Source organism: Lepisma saccharinum, chromosome 1, assembly GCF_977018435.1.
Source record: "Lepisma saccharinum chromosome 1, izLepSacc3.1, whole genome shotgun sequence".
Lineage (NCBI taxonomy): Eukaryota > Metazoa > Arthropoda > Insecta > Zygentoma > Lepismatidae > Lepisma > Lepisma saccharinum.
In genome coordinates, this window is record NC_139229.1 from 130,933,172 (window position 1) to 130,955,375 (window position 22,204).

Genomic DNA, 22,204 nt, shown 5'->3' on the forward strand with positions numbered 1-22,204 from the left:
GATATCCTCAATTTGGATATCTAAATATATTTGGATTATTCATATACAGTCACCAAATTATCCAGATATCTGAACTGCGTATATGGACATATCTCATCCAAATCTTCTGGAGTAGACTTTGGACTAAACGACAGGTTATTTATGGGTATATATAAGATGAGTACAATTATCGGTAACTTTACCAATAAACAGATATGCCTATATCAACCTACAACAATTGAGTACTGATCACTGTGTCCTATCTCTAATATTTGCACAAACCTCAGTACACCATGTAACTCTGACATAAGAATTTTAACTATAGCATCACATTTTTATTATTATTGACAAATAAATTTTGGCACATGCATTATAAAAGTCTTGTTTTTTTTTTATTTTATTTTTCTTACATTGTGATAATATGGAATGCTGTTGATGGGTACAATTTTATGTATAAAGAAGCAGCCATATATTTCTTAGGCACTCACTACTGTGCAATAATCTTACAGTTCTCATTACAAATGTACTTCCAGTTGTATAAAATGACACTTCTTGCCTGAAAGGGTACGTTTCCAAATATATGTTCTTTTTTGGTACTAAAAAAGAAAACATGCTTCCAAAATGTAAAATTTTCAGATGTTATTGATACAACAACATAATTACTCCTGTCATTTTGAAATAAATATTCCAGTTTGAAGCTGTTTGTGTTCTCTAAATACCAACTACCCTCTTTTCCTTTTCTTAACCAATTTGAATGTAGACTCCTCTTAAATTAAATTGTGACAATAGTAAAGATTGGAGATTGAGTATACAGAACGTTTTGTATAGCCAATATTTTAGAAAATAAATCTTATTGAAGAATATAGAACTTATTTTACAGTAAACCCAGTAGACATATGTGTATTGGTTGAAATTAGTTTGTCAGCTGTACTTTATGCCACCTATAGTGTCACACAACATAATTTTCAGTTCTTTTTAAGATACCAACAATGAAATTGTTGTCAAAATATCACTTCTTTAACAGCCATTCTCCAAACTTTAGATGCATTTTTAACATGAAGTATAGTAAAAATAACAAAAATGTATTGTCCGAGATTGTAGACAATAAATGTTTCCACTGCTTGTATTTTTCTCTCTTGTATGTTTTAACTTTCCCTATTTTTGTGCACTTTCTTGCATTATTATTTCTTTCAAGTTATACAAACATTTTTTTCAAATGTAGTGGAACCTCAACTACATATTTTTTTCTTTATTTGGACTGAGAAGGTACACGTACGTAAACATAAAATCCAGAAATGTAAAAACAGTGTTCCACTATTTATCTAAAGATAAAGTTCCTATTTTTTGAAGATTGTAAGAATTTTATAGCACATACATAAAGATTTAAATTATAAATATACTTTCATTCATGCACAACACCATCTCAAGGTTCATTAAAATGTTACCTCAATACTGCAAAGTAAATGACTTACTAGACTATAATTTAGAGAACATTATAGAAATCTACAAAGCATTGTTAAGAAATCTTTCAAATCATTTCCTAAGCAAGAAATTCTCAATTATACTTGTATTGTTCTTACAAGCAAAAAAAATTGCATATATATTTTTTTTGATGTAATGGTTTTAGTAGTAAATAATACCTGTAATTTGTACTATATTACTATATAGGTTCATCTCGCATCATTTATAACCAAAACGAAAAGGGTGGGTTTTTTCAAGTTGCTTGTGAGCTGTAAAATTGTAAGAAATTGTGTGAAAATAAAATCTCCTGATTTGGCATTGAAATTATGTATCACTAAAAATGTAATACACATTTTCTTACATCATTATAATATATTTTTAAAAAGAACATATTATAATAAGCAAATTCAAAATCCAGTGTGTAAAATTGTATAAAACATTCAAACAAACATGGAATTATGTTTAGAATTGTGGCATGATATGCTCATAAAAAATAAACACAGGATATCCCACACCAAAAAGAAGCTGAAATATAAAGTATAAGGATTTGTATGCACATATTAAATAAAGAAGTATACTCAAGTATCAGCAGTTGAAACAAGGAGGTAAACACCAATAAATGTAAATGATTTTTACTTGTAATCTGTGCAAGGTAGGGAATTGAGTTTTTGTTATTTTTTTCTGCAATATAATAATGACTTCTTCTTTGTAAGGAATACTTACTTGATGATTAATTGAAAATAATATAATTTAAGATGAATGCACCTAAATAACTGAAAATCATATCTAGTAAATAAATACTAATTTACTGACCAAAATTTTATAAATAATGCAAAGAATGTTAACCACTTATCTTGTTCATTAACAAAATATATTCATAAATAACAATATGTCAGTGTATTTACAATCAAATCTAATGTATATAGCATTTTAATAATAGTAATAATTAGAATTAGGAATAGCTTATCTGTGCCGATGGACTACCCAACCAAATGTGAGTAGTTTGTTGTTAAATTTAAACTCTTCTTGTTCAAAGCAATTATTGCACCGTTTCAAGCATTCACTTCAGACTAGACCATTAACCTTTTGCCAAAAATTAGTAGCTTATTCCTGGTATACAAGGTCCACAACAAACTGGGTACTAAATTCACATTTCGAACCCATCACTTATTCAAGGGTCTTATTCCCTTCCACTTCAAAAAGAAAAGTAACGGATGCTATTTCTCCTTTTGGATGAGCCAACTGAATTCCAATACAAAATTAATAGAATTGCAAATAAAAGGAAACTTCTTTCTACAAGTTGTGAAGAATATGGATATTCTTCAGCAGTACACTGAACACTACTTGAATTATGTAGTTCTATAGGAATTCTATTTCTACCTCGTTTGGCCAGCCTAACTACAACTGCATTCTCTTCTTATACAACGCCAAGCTGTCATTAATTGGTACAGAAAATGTCGTATCTACATGTATTGTATCATAAAAATAAACTTCTTTACATTTTCATATACATATATACATCACGTTTAGTATAACAGGCATGTATATATACACACATAGCACTTTCATACAGCACCAATAGATAATCATTTATTATGGATTTTTATAGAGGCATTTTATCAAGTCATTATAAAGGTTATAAACACTTCTAACTTCCTTCGGGTACACAAACAAAAAATTATCTCTCTCTCAACTGCACTTGAGGAATCAATAAATATGTCGCTGGTAATCCTCAGATTGACTTTAATTAATTGACCATTAATTGACCAATTAAATATCCAGCAATGCATAGTAAGTTTCCAGTGGTGCTAAGAACCTCGCTATACTGTAATTAATCGGCCTGAGCACACGGGACATGGATGGAAGTTGTTTTCCATATTTTGGTGATCTACGAGATTGTTAGAGCCGATCTCTGTCAGCAGTTCCATTATCCTATCAGCAGTGTTGGCATCTGGCAGTGCACCCTTGTCCATTGTTTTAGGTTCCATGGTGTGAATTAGTTTTGTCATTTCAATTTCACCATTTGGTATATCTGGAATGAATAATAACAAAAATTTGGAATAATACACTTACGAAAGCCAAGACTCAAGATGGACAGTCATGAGTAAATAGTGATTTACAACGTGTCCTGAAAAACAACCTTGCATGCAACCTATTTCACGGCCTCGCCACATGTTCACAGTAGAACCAGAAGATAAAACACACACATTAGAAAAGAAAGATCAATTTGTACTAATAACTCATCTGATGAAATGATGAAATGTTTCTCACTGTAAAGGAGGTTGATAAGTTTGAGTTCGGCATTATGATGTTCCGCATTACCAACAGACAGTTCACTAAAAATGACACATAACTAAAAGTAAGATGGAATAAAAATAATACCTGAAGGCTCTATCAAGGAAGGAAGATCGGACATTGGTTTTCCAGGCACAGGTTGGTTTCTCCGTTCTGCCAGCAACTGGCGAACGAGGTTATTGAGCTGAACCAGCTTAGCACGAAGCTCTTCTCTGTCTTCAGAGAGCTTTGCCAGCTGCACATCCTTCTCTTGAGCACGCTGTCGTAGAATTCCCCTTTGCATTTGATACAAGGCAATATACTCCCCTGAAAAAGAAGAGGGTATTAAGAAGTGATACCTACATATACTGACAATGAGAGTGAAGTAATAGTATAAAATAGAAAAATATACTGCTAATAATAACAGTAAAAAATTCTCAAAAGGGACAGTACGGACAACTTTCATATTCTCTCCTAATGCAAATTGTACATACTTTTAAAGCATTTTGTGATATTACAGCCAACTAGTGTGAATTATTTAATAAATTCTGTTTAGAATTCATAGATTCCTTTAGTGTACTAACTTAGATATTACAGTTGTATGAGGAAGGAGTTGTGTATTAACAAAAAGCAATATTTTAACTTAATTTTAATTTACTGTCTCACTTTCAGTGACATCTTACCTATTGTTTCTGTTTCTCCTTGAAGTTGCAAGACTAAATGTTCCAATCTCTGCTTTTCATCTGAAAGATCGGCTATTTCCTTCATTGTACGTGTGAACCGGGCCTCCAGCTTCTCCATAGCATCCTTTATATTCAGATATTGCTCAGACGTTACATCACTAGCTTTGCTAGGGCTTTCACTTCGATCTGAAATATAGCAGTGAAAACCATTATAAGCTCTGATATTTTTTTTCTCATTCATTTATAGACTGAAAAATTCTAGCACATTAACAATCAATCTTGCTGTAAAGTATAACAGTCACCATTTTTCTGTAAGTGATACATTCCAAGCAAGGCTCACAAGCTGATGAAAAGTAATTGTTTATTCAGGGCATGGAAGATGACACTAACCCCAAGGGGACATGGGTGGAATCCCATTGGGAATTTCGAGGTGAAGCTCTGGTTTATGGATTAAAGGTGTCGGTTTTCAACTTAAATCTGTTTTAAATATGTTAACCTTTTGAGTCCCAAGGCCAGTTTCACAAGTAAGCCTCACGGTCCCGAGCCAATTTTGAGCAAAATGCAGTTTCAATTAAATGAGTGTAGATCGGAGACTAATTGCCCTAGAGAGATGAGTGATATACCGTTGTACGCGGAATGAACTAGAGATTCAGACTATATGAAATTTATGCAAATTCAGCATATATATGGGGGGAAAGGGGGGAAATCCCCTGAAAATACTTTTTCTTAAAAAAAAAATGGGGTTTCGCTGGGTGAGCCCCAGAACCGCATTATGCAGAGACAAGGTTGGAAAAATTCTGACCTTAGATCACCCACCCTGGGAATCGAACCCAGGTCTCCCACTTTGCAGTGAGACACCCTACCGAGTAGACCACAGTTGTTAGGTCCCACTATAAATTGATGTAGTTTGTAACAACTAAATATATATCTACACTACACATACCCAAATACTGTTTGTTTTCTTCGAACTGCCTCAATATGCTTTCCTTCTGTTTCTTCTGTTCTTCCAGCTGAGCCATAAGCTGATCTCTTTCCAACTCCAACTGCCGTACGCTCGCAGACAGTGATGCTAGCAATTCATCTTTCCTGCTTAGGTCCTCGGTGCTGCCACTGCTTCTAGAATCTGAGCCTTGCGTTGCCTGCATCACCTGCTGCACTTGCTGTGCAAGTAGAGTGCGAAGCTCGCTGTTCTGGGAACTTAGTGCCTGGATGCGCTCCTGGAAGAAAATTTGCTGCATAAAGACTCAAGCCACACCATCCGTTACATCTGTTGGTATTAGGGCTGTGCAAAATCAGACAGAATCAGCTTAAATTCAACTCCTCTATAAGAGATGAACTCCTTTACATGCGAATGTTAAAAAAATGCATACTTAAAACTGGTGTCAACTGCACTGTATAGACAACAGAGAACAATTGTTGGGACAAATTGACAGCAAGAACCTTTATGTTACTACCATCTACAAGGAACCAGAAAAATTACTTGTTTATTGATAGGGTCACATATTTACGGTGATTAAAAGTTCAGATTTCGGTACAAAAATTGGTCACATTTCAGGATCAAAAGTGGTACATAAAATGGCATTTCGGAAGCCTCAATGGCAGAGTGGTTAGTGCATCGTGCTACAATGCAAGAAGTCCCAGGTTCAAATCCTGGTATGAGCATGGGTGTTTATGAGTGTCCATTCATCAATTTTATTGTATCATTACTCATCCCCATTATCACGATTAGCCAAAAATGACATTTCGGTGTTAATATAGTGAATATAACCCTAAATTTGATTTAAAAACTACACTCATTACACAAAATAATCATTACCCTTGTAATATCACAGTTATGTATTTACCCGAGTATTAAGTTTATTCCTGTGTAAATGAGTAAATATTTGCTTCTCAAATATTTACAGCAGAATTGATCAATTTTCTGTGAATTGCAAAAGTCACAGGATAATTCAGACTTCAGAAAGCGTCACATTGATAAAAAAAACTCTCAATTTTGTATTTAACAGTTTACTTCACATTTTGCAGTTCATTTTGCACCATTTCATGTTAGAACATGAAAGGAAAACACACCTTTCAGAAACCACGGTGACTACAAACAAGCAGAAATGAAATTCCCTGACTTTTCCAGGTTTTCCAGGACAAAAATTAACATTTTTCCCTGACAATTACAAACTAAACTAAATCGATGTTAATAAACTCACACAGATCCACGTATGGTTTTGTTAAGTACCAATATTATCTTCTATGAAATTGACTTAATTTCTCTATTTTCTATGATTTGAATTCAAACTGCAAAATAGTGAATCTGGAAAATTATTACAATTCACAAGCTAGGGAAGGGTTACAGAATTTTGTCATACGCAGTAAGTTTAAAATAAAATATTTGATTATTTTTAAAGTTACGACTAAATGAGATAAGAGTGAATGATTAAGAAATACAATTTGTAATTTATCAGTCTCCTTATACGTTCTCGGTATTATATGTTGATATTTCCACTGAGGTTTGGAACCCTCTGCTTGCAAGAACCATGAGTGCGGACTCATTTTTCAATGCATAAAGCTACTTCTCTATTTTCTGTAAAGCAAACAACTTGACTCTTGCATACAAGTGAAATAATTGAATCGAACAAAATAAAGTGTCATATTTCCTTACATTATCAATGGGATTTCTGCTTCAGTACAGTATATCCAAGTGAAGTGCTGTGAAACTGATAACATGCAGTTATACCATTACTGCTGACGAAAAGGGTACGTAGGTATTAGAAATTGAATGCAAGGCATTTATAGAATTGCATTGTATAGGTACCTGATTTAGCTAACCACACATTAAAACAGGAATACTCTAATAATAAAAGCTTCTGAAAGTTCATATATGAGGGGCATCCTGAAAAAAGCTCCAATGGTGCCTGTACGCAACACTAGCGGTCGGAGAGCAACACACACACATGCAGGCAGGAAGAAGTGGCATGTAGCTGTAATCTGGTACAGTTGCAATGCAGCCGTTTTAGGACAGTTCTAGGTTCAAGATTGCAGCTCTCATACAGTCTCCCACCGACTGCGATGTAGCCTACATTGCACGCTCAGAATTTGGAACAGAGCCACCAGCAATCGTGTGAGGTCTGCAGACCGGACGTTGTGAGTGATGGTATGGTCAGACGATGGTGCAGACAATTCACGGAAGGGCAATTGAATGTGCACAACCCCATACAGCTGAGTGCACACGAGCCCTTTGCATCACTTCAGGTGAGAGATCTTGGACCACTCCCTGTACAGCCCTGGCCTTGAATGTACCGACTTTCATCTCTTTGTTTAACTGAAGAGGTTTCTGGCAGGGCAAGGATTTGACAGCTACACTGCGGTAGAGATAGTTCCAGTCTTTGCTGTCAATCACATATACCATGGGCATACAAAATTTAGTGCCATGCTACGACAAATGCCAGAACAACGGTGGTGATTATGCCGAAAATTAGGTTAGGACTCAGTGTTACTAATGCAATAAATTACAACTGATATTCTTGTTTCATTTATGCCTAATCGGTAGGGACCTTGATATATTTTTTTTAATTGGTGTATTTTCTTTTTTTTTACTATACAGTGTTATTTTTCCCAAAATTCACATTTTCATTTCAGCGCATTTTCTGGAAAATATCTGAAATTATACCTCATGGTGTTTTTAAACTACGGTTTCAAATTGTAAGTCACATGGCTTATGCCTCTTCGTGAGAGTTTGATATCTTGAAAGTTATTTTGGGGAAGTAAATACTCATACCCCTTTTTTAATTTTAAGGTAAGGATTTTAGATAATGGAATTTTCCCCGTATATACTGAAGGATACATAATGACCATAAAAATCAATCAATCTCACGTGACAGATACCGATATATTATGGCACCAAAAATTGGCATTATCTTTTTTTGACTTGTTAGGGTTACGTTTCCCAAAATTCGCGTTTTTGTTTTAGAACATTTATCTGCCAAATATACCGAAACGTAATACTCCATTGTGCTTTTAAACTATTATTTTAAATTGTAGGTCACATGGTCTATGTATTTTCGTGACAGTTTGATATGTTGGAACAGATTTTTGAGGAAGTAAAAGTAAAGTGCTCCCCTGCACTTTTCCATGAAGGTGTATAGTAGGGGTGTGGAGTTAGGGCTCCACACTTTCCTGATCATGGCTGAAGGTGGGGGTGATGTGATCAGCACCATGCTCCTGGATACCTTTATCCCTCAAAGTTTCCACAAGGTACCAGCTTCACATGATGCTAGGTGGGCACCGGAGCAGTTTGAATAGGTGGAAAACATCCCGGTTCTCCCCCGCAGGGGATCGACCCCAGGTCTCTCACATAGTAGTCAGATGCCTTAATGACTGAGCTCCATTACTACTTGCTCGACAAATGCCGATGGTGCGCACTTAGTTTGGTAATTCAAAACATATCTCGTGCGACAAATACGAAGATGTGGCTCCCGTGTGACGGTAGATACGCACTCGATCTCCTGTTAGAACCCTGCTACTTTGCTCTGTGATGCAAATGGTTTTGATAGAAGTTGAAAAAATCGTGGGAAATACATGATTTAATGTGGCTGTCGGAATTATTCCATGTACGTATAACTCTATAGTTTACTCTTGAGTAAAATGTTGGAAAACTTGCATGTTCTATCAGGGTGGCTACACACAAGCAAAAATGAAATTCCCTGACATTTCCAGGTTTTCCAGGACAAAATTTACATTTTTCCCTGACAATTACAAACTAAACTAAAGCAATGTTTTTGTAAATTGAAATAATAAACTCATACAGATCCACGTATAATTTTGTTAAGTACCAATATCATCTTCTATGAAATTGACTTAATTCCTCTATTTTCTATGATTTGAATTCAAACTGCAAAATAGTGAACAAGCTACGGAAGGATTACGGAATTTTGTCATACGCAGTAAGTTTAAAATAAAATACTTGATTATTTTTAAAGTTACGACTAAATGAGATAAGAGTGAAGAATGAATGATTAAGAAATACAATTTGTAATTTATCAGTCTCCTTATCCATTCTCGGTATTATATGTTGATATTTCCACTGAAGTTTGGAACCCTCTGCTTGCAAGAACCATGAGTGCGGACTCAATTTTCAATGCATAAAGCTACTTCTCTCTTCTCTGTAAAGCAAACAACTTAACTCTTTCATATAAGTGAAACAATTGAATCGAACAAAATAAAGTGTCATATTTCCTTACATTATCAATGGGATTTCTGCTTCAGTACAGTATATCCAAGTGAAGTACTGTGAAATTGACAACATGCAGTTATACCATTAATGCTGACGAAAAGGGTATGTAGGTATTAGAAATTTAACGCAAGGAATTTATAGAATTGCATTGTATAGGTACCTGATTTAGCTAACCACACATTAAAACACTAATAATAAAAGCTTCTGAAAGTTCATATATGAGGGGAATCCTGAAAAAGCTCCAATGGTGCCTATACGCAGCACTAGTGGTCAGAGAGGGACACACACACACATGCAGGCAGGAAGAAGTGGCATTTAGCTGTAAATGGTACAGTCGTAATGCAGCCATTTTAGGAGAGTTCTAGGTTAAAGATTGCAGCTCTCATACAGTCTCCCACAGACTGCGATGTAACCTACATTGCATGCTCGGAATTTGGCAAAGAGCCACCAGCAATTGTGTGAGGTGTGCAGACCGGACGTCGTGAACGATAGTATGGTCAGACGATGTTGCAGACAATTCACGGAAGGCCAATCGAATGTGCACAACCCCACACAGCACAACACAGGCCCTTTGCATCACTTCAGATGAAAGATCTTGGACCACTCCCTGAACAGCCCTGCCCTTTAATGTACCGACTTTCATCTCCTGGTTTAACTGAAGAGGTTTCTGGCAGGGCAAGAATTTGACAGCTACACTGCGGTAGAGATAGTTCCAGTCTTTGTTTGTCAGACACATATACCATGGGCATACAAAATTTAGTGACATGCTACGACAAATGCCAGAACAACGGTGGTGATTATGCCGAAAATTAAGTTAGGACTCACTGTTACTAATGCAATAAATTACTACTGATATTCTTGTTTTATTTATGCCTAATCGGTAAGGACCTAATATATTTTGTTGTCTTTTTCTAAATTGGTGTATTTTCTTATTTTTTAGTTTTTACTATACGGTGTTATTTTTCCCAAAATTCACATTTTCATTTTAGCGCATTTTCTGGCAAATATCTGAAATTATACCTTCACGGTGTTTTTAAACTACTGTTTCACATGGCCTACACATCTTCATGAGAGTTTGATATGTTGAAAGTTGTTTTGGGAAAGTTATTTTCCATACCCCTTTTTTTTTAATTTTAAGGTAAGGATTTTAGATAATGGAATTTTCCCCGTATATACTGAAGGGTGCATAATGACCATAAGTGGCGACGCACCAAAAAAATTTTAATCAATCAATCTCACGTGACAGATACCGATATATTATAGCACCAAAAATTGGCATTATCTTTTTTGACTTGTTAGTGTTAAGTTTCCCAAAATTCGCGTTTTTGTTTTAGAACATTTATCTGCCAAATATACCGAAACTTAATACTTCATTGTGCTTTTAAACTATTATTTTAAATTGTAGGTCACATGGCCTACGTATGTTCGTGACAGTTTGATATGTTGGAACTGATTTTTGAGGAAGTAAAAGTAAAGTGCTCCCCTGCACTTTTCCATGAAGGTGTATAGGGGTGTGGAGTTAGGGTCCCAAACTTTCTTGATCATGGCTGAAGGTGGCTGGTGATGTGATCAGCACCACACTCCTGGCTACCTTTATCCCTCAAAGTTTCCTAAAGGTACAAGCTTCATATTATGCTGGGCGGGCACCAGAGCAGTTTGAATATGAAGAAAACATCCCAGTTCTCCCCCGCAGGGGATCGACCCCGGGTGTCTCGCATATTATTCAGACGCCCTAACAACTGAGCTCCATTATTACTCGCTCGACAAATGCCGATGGTGCACAATTAGCTTGGTAATTCAAAACATATCTTCTGTGACAAATACGAAGATGTGGCTCCCGTGTGACGGTAGATATACACTCGATCTCCTGTTAGAACCCTGCCACTTTGCTCTGTGATGCAAATGGTTTTGATAGAAGTTGAAAAAATTGTGGGTAATACATGATTTAATGTAGCTGTCGGAATTATTCCATGTGCGTATAACTCTACAATTTACTCTTGAGTAAAATGTTGGAAAACTTGCATGTTCTATGTACATAAACATGGCCTAGAAAAGACAAGAATGTTGGATTTCATGGAATTTTTCGTTCTTTTAGGACATTTCTTTTAAAAAAAATCGTTAAAAACGCCAACAATTCACATTATTTCGATATTTCGAAGGGGCGAAAAATGTGTCCAAACATCACTGCACATTCCTAAACATAACTTCGCAGCAATTACCATTTTTCACGGTTTTGGCGTTTGCGAAAAATCAATGTCCCTACTAATTGGAAATTACTTTCTGGCCACCCCTCATATAAATCAGTAGATTGAAAGTGAAAACTTAGCAGGGCTGGCAGAGAAAAGTCAATCCTTGAAGAAAGTGATTTGCTTTTATGACTGAATGAATCGAGTAAATATGATATTAAAATATTTACGTATTTATTATTAGTATTTTGTTTCAAAATATTGGATATTAACCTTACCCTGTGAGAGATTAATGACCATCTCTCACGAGTTTAAACAGACAGGACAGAGTGCGGCGTTAATTTCAATGCAATACTAGTTTTACAGTAAATTTGATGTTGGGAGCATGCTCTTGCCAATTTTTATAACGTTCACCAATGCAGTTTATGTTTCACTTTTTCGTGATAGTGTTCAATATACTTATATCCCGTTTGGTTGAATTCTTCCTGATATCTAAGAATAGTGCAATGTCATTGTAAATGTATGTTAACTTGTGCGAAACCAGTAATACTTCAGGATGATGAAAGAAGACCTACATAAGCACTGCTACATTAAATGAGGTGAAGTGAGCCAGAAGAGTAATAAAATTCCAGCAGCATATTTGCAGTCCATGCAATTTCTGTCGCATGTTGTAGTGAGATACTTTGTCAGGTGGCGATATTCAACAAAAATCGTATGTATCAATGGAACGTATTTGTTTGCCCAACAAAATGCCTTACTACATGACAAGTTCCCTTACTACTCCCATATGGACAAGAAAAAATGATAATTCAATGCAATTTGCACGTAATATTTAGAGGCTTAACCTTTACTCCCCCAATGACACCATATGTTATCATCAGAGTAAGGTCGTACTGGCCTGATGATACAATATGGTATAATGGTGATGATTACGAAATGAATGTGCTTTTTGGACGTTCATACTGTTATGTTTGGGTGGAAACTCTGACACAGGTCTGGAGCAAGCCTGGGAAATTCACATTGATGACCAACCTCCCCCCTCTCCGCAACATATCCATGCCACATTTCCGAACAGAATTTCACATTTTGGCTCATTATTCAATTTGTATGGCACCCAGGAACATGAAATATGTTCCAATCTCTTTGGAAACGACCATTCTTTGAAGAGAATACTAAGGTTTGCACCTTTTCACTAAAATTGTGGGAGAAGAGGGGGCAAACTTCAAATTTTTATGTTTTTTTCAATGAAATTCGGGGTCGGTCTCCCCCAAATTCCCTTCCTCGCTCAGGCGTTCTGAATTGTACACGGTTGTATGCTGTGATGTTCTATCTGAAAAACAAAACTTATCTGAAGTAGATTGCTCCCATAGTGCCAGAGTTATAACAATTTACCTCCAAAAATACAAATTACATATTTTTCGTAAAAAAAATCACATTTTGGCTTATTATTCAACTTGTATGGCACCCAAGAACATGAAACATGTTACGTTCTCTCGAGAAATGTCCATTCTTTGAAAACAATAATAAAATTCGTGCCCTCTACCCAAAATAGCAGGGGAAGTAGGGGCAAAATCCATTTTTTTTCCATTGAAATTCGGGGGTTGTGCCCCCAGCCCCTCTTCCTCGGTCCGGCGTTCTGAATTGTACACGGTTACATGCACTGATGTTTTATCTGAAAAACAAAACTTATCCGAAGAGATTGCTCCTATAGTGCCCGAGTTATAACAATTTTCCTCCAAAAATGCAAGTTACATATTTTTCATTTAAAAAAATCACATTTTGGCTTATTATTCTACTTGTATGGCACCCAAGAACATGAAACATGTTTCATTCTCTTGAGAAATGTCCATTCTTTGAAAAGAATACTAAAGTTTGCGCCTTCTCCCCAAAATAGTGGGACAAGAGGGGGGCAAACTTCAGATTTTTGTTTTTTCTATTGAAATTCGGGGGTCGAGCCCCCCAAACCCCCTTCCTCGGTCCGGCGTTCTGAATTGTACACGGTTGCATGCGCTTATGTTTTAGCTGCAAAACAAAACTTATCCGAAGTAGATTGCTCCCATAGTGCCCGAGTTATAACAATTTTCTGTTCCCATGCAGAGTTCCATAACGATATCTTTAAATAAAAAAATTTTAAAACGTCAATGAAGACAAAATTCCCTGACATTTCCCTGACTTTTTTTGACACCTCAAATTCCCTGACTTTTCCCGGTTTTCCAGGTTTTCCAGGTCTGTCGCCACCCTGTCTATGTACACAAACATGGCCTAGAAAAGACAAGAATGTTGGATTTCATGGAATTTTTCGTTGTTTTAGGACATTTCTTTAAAAAAATCGCTAAAAATAACAACAATTCACATTTTATGCCAAATTCGCATTATTTCAATATTTCGAACGGGCAAAAAATGTGTCCAGACATCACTGCACATTCCTAAACATAACTTCGCAGCAATTACCATTTTACACGGTTTTGGCGTTTGCGAAAAATCAATGTTCCTACTAATTGGAAATTACTTTCTGGCCACCACACGTATAAATCAGTAGATGGAAAGTGAAAATTTAGCAGGGCTGGCAGAGAAGAGTCAATTCTTGAAGAAAGTGATTTGCTTTTATGATTGAATGATTCGAGTAAATACGATATTAAAATATTTACGTATTTATTATTAGTATTTTATTTCATAATATTGGACATTAACTTCACTCAGTGATAGATTAATGACCATCTCTCACGAGTTTAAACAGACACAGAGACTGGCATTAATTTCATTGCAATACTAGTGTTGCAGTAAATTTGAGGTTGGGAGCATGAACTTGCCAATTTTTATAACGTTCACCAATGCAGATTTATGTTTCACTTTTTCGTGATAGCATTTAGTTGGATTTTTCTTGATATCTAAGAATAGTGCAATGTCATTGTAAACGTATGTTAACTTGTGCGAAACCAGTAATACGTCAGGATGATGAAAGAAAACTTTCCTAAGCACTGCCACATTAAATAAGGTGAAGTGAGCCAGAAGAGTAATAAAATTCCAGCACCATATTTGCAGTCTAAAGCTCTTCTTGTTTATGCATGCGATTTTTGTTGGATATTGCAGTCCATGCAATTTCTGTCGCATTTTTGTGAGATACTTTGTCGGGTGGCGATATTCAACAAAAATCGTATGTATCAATGGAACCTATTTGTTTCCATGTTCCTTCAGTTTGCCCAACAAAATGCCTTACTACGACGTCCGACAACTATCGGACGGCGCCATCCACTCTTATCCCCTCCATCTGTTGACAAGTCCCTTACTACTCCCATACAGACAAGAAAAAATGATAATTCAATGCATTTTCCATGTAATATTTAGAGGCTTAACCTTTACTTCCCCGATGATACCATATGGTATCATCAGAGTAAGGTCGTACTTGCCCGATGATACTATATGGTATCATGGTGCTGATTACGAAATGAATGTGCTTTTTGGACCTTCACACTCTTATGTTTGGGTGGAAACTCCGACACAGGTCTGGAGCAAGCCTGGGAAATTCATATTGATGACCAACCTCCCCCCTCTCGGTAACATATCCATGCCACATTTCTGAACAGTTCCACATTTTGGCTCATTATTCAACTTGTATGGCACTCAGGAACATGAAACATGTTTCAATCTCTTTGAAAACGTCCATTCTTTGAAGAGAATACTAAGGTTTGCACCTTCTCCCCGAAATAGCAGGAGAAGAGGAGGTAAACTCCAGATTTTTGTTTTATTTTTGTTTTTTTCATTGAAATTCGGTGGTCGCGCCCCCAAACCCCCCTTCCTCGGTCCGGTGTTCTGAATTGTACACTGTTGCATGCTCTGATGTTCTAGCTGCAAAACAAAACTTATCCGAAGTAGATTGCTCCCATAGTGCCAGAGTTATAACAATTTACCTCCAAAAATACAAATTACCTATTTTTCGTAAAAAAAAAAATCACATTTTTGTTTATTATTCAACTTGTATTGCACCCAAGAACATGAAACATGTTACGTTCTCTTTAGAAATGTCCATTCTTTGAAAACAATACTAAAGTTATCGCCCTCTCCCCAAAATAGCGGGGGAAGAAGGGGCAAACTCCAGATTTTTATTTTTTTTCCACTGAAATTCGGGGGTCGTGATCCCAAGCCCCCCTTCCTCGATCCGGCGTTCTGAATTGTACACGGTTTCATGCTCTGATGTTTTAGCTGCAAAACAAAAGTTATACGAAGTAGATTGCTTCCATAGTGCCAGAGTTATAACAATTTTCCTCCAAAAATACAAATTACCTATTTCTCGTTAAAAAAACAAAATCACATTTTGGCTTATTATTCAACTTGTATGGCACCCAAGAACATGAAACATGTTTCATTCTCTTGAGAAATATCCATTCGTTGAAAAGAATACTAAAGTTCGCGGCTTCTCCCCAAAATAGTGGGAGAAGAGGGGCACACTCCAGATTTTTATGTTTTTTCCATTGAAATTCGGGGAACGTGCAAACCTGGTATGGCAAAATTAACTAAGACTCACCCTGGCCTGCTCCAATTCCTGCTGAAGCATTTCTGACAGCTGTCCCTGTGCTTCGTAATGTCTCATTCGATCTGTGATTTGACTCTGTTGCAGCATCTGTTTCGAGAGTTCTGTGGAGCTCTGCTGAAGTTTTTGTATTTCATTATCTTTGTTGAGCAATCGACATCTGAAAAACATAATTTGAATAAATTAAACTTACCTACTACACTTCCCTTCAATATGAAATTACAACTGATATTAGTAGAATTATTTCATGGCTCTTTAAAATATATTATCTCTTCTTTCTACAGTGTTTGATTGTTGTCCATATAACCGCATTACATTACATAAATAAAATTATTGTAATATATAAGTGATTTTTATCTTACTTTTATTTCTGTTTCTGATTTATCATCTGTTACCTCACCTGACGAAGACTGTTTAAAATATTGTGTTTAAAGCCAATTCATGTCAGAAACACCAATAAAAATACATGGAAACAATAACAAATTATTTGTTATTACAATGTTTGCACAAGTTGTAACCTATCTTTTAATTAAATATTATATACCAAAGTGTGTTTGTTCATTCTTCAACATGAAGAAGAATTAACATATTGTTTTTCTTTATTGACTTCATTTTAATTTCTGCCTCATTTTTATTGTTGAATATTCATTACATATACTGCCTATTTCTACCCCTTCACAGATTTTTTTTTTTTTTTAGTTTCCTGAGGAAGATGAACAAATGTTGCCAAAAAATAAAAAAAATAGTAGATAATACATGTTAATAACACATCTGATCATGGATATTACTCATTAGATGATGTAATTTTTCTTACTGGTAGCTTCTCAATGACTCTGCTGAGTCTGAAGGAACAAATGATTGAGACAATTGAAGGTTGATTGATTGATTTAGTTTATTTTACTTTGCGTTTTGTGCCACTTGACTAATTTGCGAAGATGGGGATGAGTGAAGAAATGATGAAATTGATAAATAGACATTCACAAACGACCAAGGCCGAGCGGGATTCGAACCCGGGACCCTTGGCATCGCAGCACGATGTGCTAACCACTCGGCCACAGGATCCGGCAAGACAAGACAATTGAAGGACTCGGATGTAAAACATGGTAAGTGACAAAATGAAGGTTTCGAGATATTGAAAGTTGATGTTTATAAAAAAAATCTGATGTACAAATTAAAATAAATTTCTAAATTATTTACAGCAAAATTAAAATAAATTTCTAAATTATTTACAGTAAACATGATTCACTTGAATGTTTACTCTCATACAAACATGATATTTCATCCGAATTATTTTTTTCGGTGGTGCTACATGCGATTTGTTTGAGGGTTGTTCTAGGAATTGTTGTAGTTACCATGCTTTACATGCAACGATATTATCAAAATGAGTGATCAGATACCGCTTTATTCAAGCTAACTTGTGATGTCAATCAATAATAATATTTTCACATTAGACTTTTTATAGCAACCATAACAATTTGTAACAAAAATGAGTCCTTAATAATAAAAATTTTATTCAATAAACAATAACCTGAGCTACTTGTTGTAACAAGTTTTTGCTATCCTATGTCTATGACTGAAATGAACACCATTAGAAAAGTAGATTTCATCGTTTCATTACGTTAGAATTTAAAAAAATAAGTTCTGAATGTTTGTGATTAAAAATAACTTCCTTATATCTATATGGAGATAAATATTTGTAAAAAAATGTTTATAAATGAGCATTTTTTCAGCTTCACATATCTACTTCACACACACACGTGCCAAGCAGAATGTGATTCAAAAGCCTCTATTGATACAAAGCTGTGTTACTGTAGACTATCCAAATTGCATACAATGTCAATACTAGATTCTTGTGATTCAATAAGCAAATTATATACTTATACGAGGGTCACTATTTATATTTTGAGCCTAACAATGAAAAAACAGGAATTTGGCATTGAAAACTGCTTTATTGCTTTTCAAAGTATTCTCCTTTATGGTCAATACACTTTTGCATTCGTTCGAACCATTTGTCAAAGCAGTTATTACAATCTTCTTGAGACACCTACATAATATGGTTTTTGAACGCATCAACGGCGTCTTCCGCCGACGAAAATCGTTGTCCACGCAATTTATTCTTGACATTCGGGAACAAGAAGAAGTCATTGGGTGCCAAATCAGGACTGTACGGTGGATGACCCATCAATTTGATTTTTTGATTGTTCATAAAGTCGGTTGTTAGACGACATGTGTGACAGCTGGCATTGTCTTGATGAAGAATGATCCGACGGCGTTTGTTTGGTTTCCGTATTTGACCGAAGACATCTGGCAAACAAATTGTTGTGTACCATTCAGAGTTGACCATTCTAAGTTCCTCTAAAGGCACAGTTGCCACATGACCAGTTTTCCCCAAAAAACAGGCGACCATTTGTTTCAATGTGCTTCAACTTTTGTTGGATTGGGTTCATCTTGAAACACCCATACAGTCGACTGCTGTTTACGTTCCGGCTCATATGCATATATCCATGATTCGTCACCTGTTACAATCTTATATACGTCTTTTGAAGCACCACGATTGTATTTATTGAGCATTTGTTTGCATCAATTGACGTGAGCGTCTTTTTGAGTTTTTGTCAAATCGTGTGGGATCCAACGAGAACATACCTTTCTCACAGCTAAATGATCATGTAATATTTTATATATGCTGGTGGAACTAATGCCTATGGTTGCCTCAATCTCACAGTATGTCACATGACAATCTTGCAGTATTAGGTTTTGCACAGCATCAATGTTTTCTTGAACAACAACTGATTTTGGACGACCTTCGCGAATCTCGTCGGTGAGTGAATGGCGGCCACAATTAAATTCATTATACCAGCGTTTCACAGTGGCAAAGGATAGGGCTTCATCGCCAAATGTGGAAGTAAGTTGATCGATGCACTCTTGTCTTGATAATCCACGTCGAAAATCGTAAAAAAATCATCGCACGAAAATGTTCACGAGTTAATTCCATTTTATTGTTGTCGCGCAATCTCCAAGACAACATAAACAACACAAATCAAGCTATTGACAAAACATTTGAAGTACGTTATGCTCAATAATGCCAGACGATTCGGTGCAAACGTCAAATCACGCCTATCTTCAATCAGTGTTGCCAATGCTCAAAATATAAATAGTGGCCCTCGTATAGGAATGGCCTCTTCTTATCGAAAAATTGAAAATCTGAAAATATTTTTCACGAAAATGAATAGTGGAAGTACAAGAAATTTTTCGAAAAAACAAAAAAGCAAAAAACGATCTTTTTTCGAAAAACTAAAAATGATTTTTTTCTTTGAAAAATGATTTTTTTTGCGAAAAACAATTTTTTTTTAAAAAACGAAATTCTTTTCGAAATGCGATTTTTTCCTTCGAAAAACTATTTCTTTTTTAAAAACTATTTTTTTCGAAACAAGTTTTTTTAAAAAAAACTATTATCTTTTTCGAAAAACAAGAAAGCGAAAAACTAAAACAATTTATTTTAGAAAAACGAAAACAGATTTTTTTTCGAAAAGGCCATCACTAGTTTAAATCTCTATCTTCAAGATAATAATTACCGGCCCCCAAGGCGGAGTGGTTAGGAAATCACGCTACGATGCCAGGGGTTCCGGGGTTCAAATTCCGGACTGGACATGGATGTTTTTGAGTGTTTATTCATGAATTTCATCATATCATCACTCACCTCCATCTTCGCAAATAAGCCAAGAGTGACACAAGACGCGAAGTAAAATAAAGCAATGAAGACACAATTATGACCTTGTAACTTTCTGTTGTATTTTTCCTAAACTTGACATGTTTGTAAAGAATGATTTCAAATGTACACAGGGCTTAAGTTTTTAATATTTATCACTGATATTTAGCTCTTATGGATTAAAATAGTTATAATTTCGAACCAAGAAGAAGACATATTTGCAATATCAATAATAAAATAATTTGCTTTCATCAAAGTCACACATATAAATATGAAAGTTAATTAAATTACAAATACGTTATCAGATCCAACATAAAAATATTATAACTTTTAAAATGCGCATTACAGATTTATGAATGAAATATTTTATAAAAAAACTTAACTCTTCCAAATAATTGATATGATTTAGATCAAATTACATATTCCTAAAGTGTAATACATATTTGACGTTGCTTGTAAGGCATGGTATCTTAAAGCAGCCTTAAATGCACATACCCAATTAAAAATAAAAATAATTTCTATGTGACTACAGTTATTTATATCTAGTAGAAGAAAAGTATGTGCTTCTCTACTAGATCGCAGATCACATCCAGGTACGAGAGTAAAATCTAATTCTAAACTGCCATTATGAGCACTGCTGCATGTAAACAATGGTATCTGCGGTAGGTACCACGTTTTACATAAAATAGAATGTACGTGGCCATGCACAGTTTTAGTCGAATTTTTGATTAGCAACTTCTTCATTCTCCTCATTCTTAGTCGGTGGTACATATTCCGTGTCAGTATGGGAATCATATACACTTTCTAACTCGTTCTCATCTTTGCTGTTGCCTCAATACTCGTGAACTTTCTGAGACACGTTACAATTCAGTAACAGTCCCTTCGCTGCCATCTTTGCTACTTACCATACTTTACATGAAACAGCTGGTAGATACCATAACTTTCAACATGTCTAGCTCTGTCATCTGTTGACGAAACAAAACACTTCGAGTACGATTTGACTCCATTTATGATGGACTACACAATGCACATTGTAACTCCAAAATGACCAAAATGTCACCATATTTTACACCGGAGCCCTTCAATTCTCACATTTGTCAAATCTTGGGGAGACCAGATAAAGTATGCACAACACATTTACAGCCTAAATATGCAGAAAACTATACAAAAAGCACAATTTTCAGTAATATTGCAACAGTATTGTCTGCAAAAAGTGGATTTTGTGATAAAATGACTGCTGTTTTACTAGTCTCATTATGTCATGTGTGAACTTTAAATAAAACTGGCAAGTATCAGTATCTGTGGGAACTGAAAAGAATATCAGTATCAGGTGAAAGTGGTATTCACTCAGACTTTATTTTGAGTCTTACGTCAAGAGCGCCCTGAACAGTCCATAATCAATGTTGCACTTCAGATGCACTTTCCAGAACAAGACATCAGACATTATCTCATTTCAAAGATAATCTACAATGGTCCAGGAAAGAACTAGTGAAAAATAAAACTTATCTCTCTGAAATTGCTGCATTTACTGGCTTGAAATGCACATAATCAGAAAGAGAGACTTAAGTTCTATCATCAATTCATGTAAAGGATACCAGCCCCCAATAGACATCATTGTATGAAAGAAGAAATTGATACACAGGTTAAAAAAAAAACTGATCCTTTCTTATCATGATTTAAACTTTTATCAAAATGCTCCAACAAAAAATGTAGTTGCGACGAAAATAAATTTAAATGAGCTCCGATATAAACTCTCAAACATTACCTACCTAAGCTCTTCAATTTCTTCCTCCTGTTGAGTCAACCTTTCCCCAAGCTCCTTGGCAATATGTTGCTCATGTTCTAGCCTTTCGGTCAGTTCTAGTTTGTTGTTACTCTACAAAAAGGAAATTAGTATAAGCATTAGTAGCTGGAATGAATAATTCGTAAACAGTTTTTCACCCCATAAATAGTAACCCTGTAAAAACTTGCTTTACATATCCACAACACTTCAAAGAGTTTAATTTTTTATCAATATTTTTCCTACTCTTACCACTATTATTAACAAAACATATATGGAGTAGAAAAGTTGTGTGCCTAATGGGCAGAATTCCAGATGAAAGTCTTTAACCTATAGAAGGCGGACGGTCGAAATTTCAACCTGCACACGTATACCCCCCTTCC

The 22,204-nt window shown here is 35.4% G+C and overlaps 1 protein-coding gene across 2 annotated transcripts in view; it reads right to left on the bottom strand.

The window, feature by feature from the left end:
- Positions 1-329: 329 nt before the first annotated feature.
- LOC146001330 (golgin subfamily A member 2-like) overlaps positions 330-22,204 on the bottom strand; it is a 56,628-nt gene continuing 34,753 nt past the window's right edge. The window contains exons 9-14 of one of the 2 annotated variants that reach the window (XM_083138653.1): positions 21,811-21,917; positions 16,330-16,495; positions 5,341-5,614; positions 4,398-4,583; positions 3,823-4,041; positions 330-3,472 (exon numbers count right to left, since the gene is read on the bottom strand). In XM_083138653.1, the coding sequence (XP_082994779.1) occupies positions 3,261-3,472; positions 3,823-4,041; positions 4,398-4,583; positions 5,341-5,614; positions 16,330-16,495; positions 21,811-21,917 (1,164 nt within the window). In that variant the 3' untranslated portion in view covers positions 330-3,260. The remainder of the gene's footprint in view (positions 3,473-3,822; positions 4,042-4,397; positions 4,584-5,340; positions 5,615-16,329; positions 16,496-21,810; positions 21,918-22,204) is intronic. The other variant, XM_083138647.1, reaches the window with a different exon arrangement.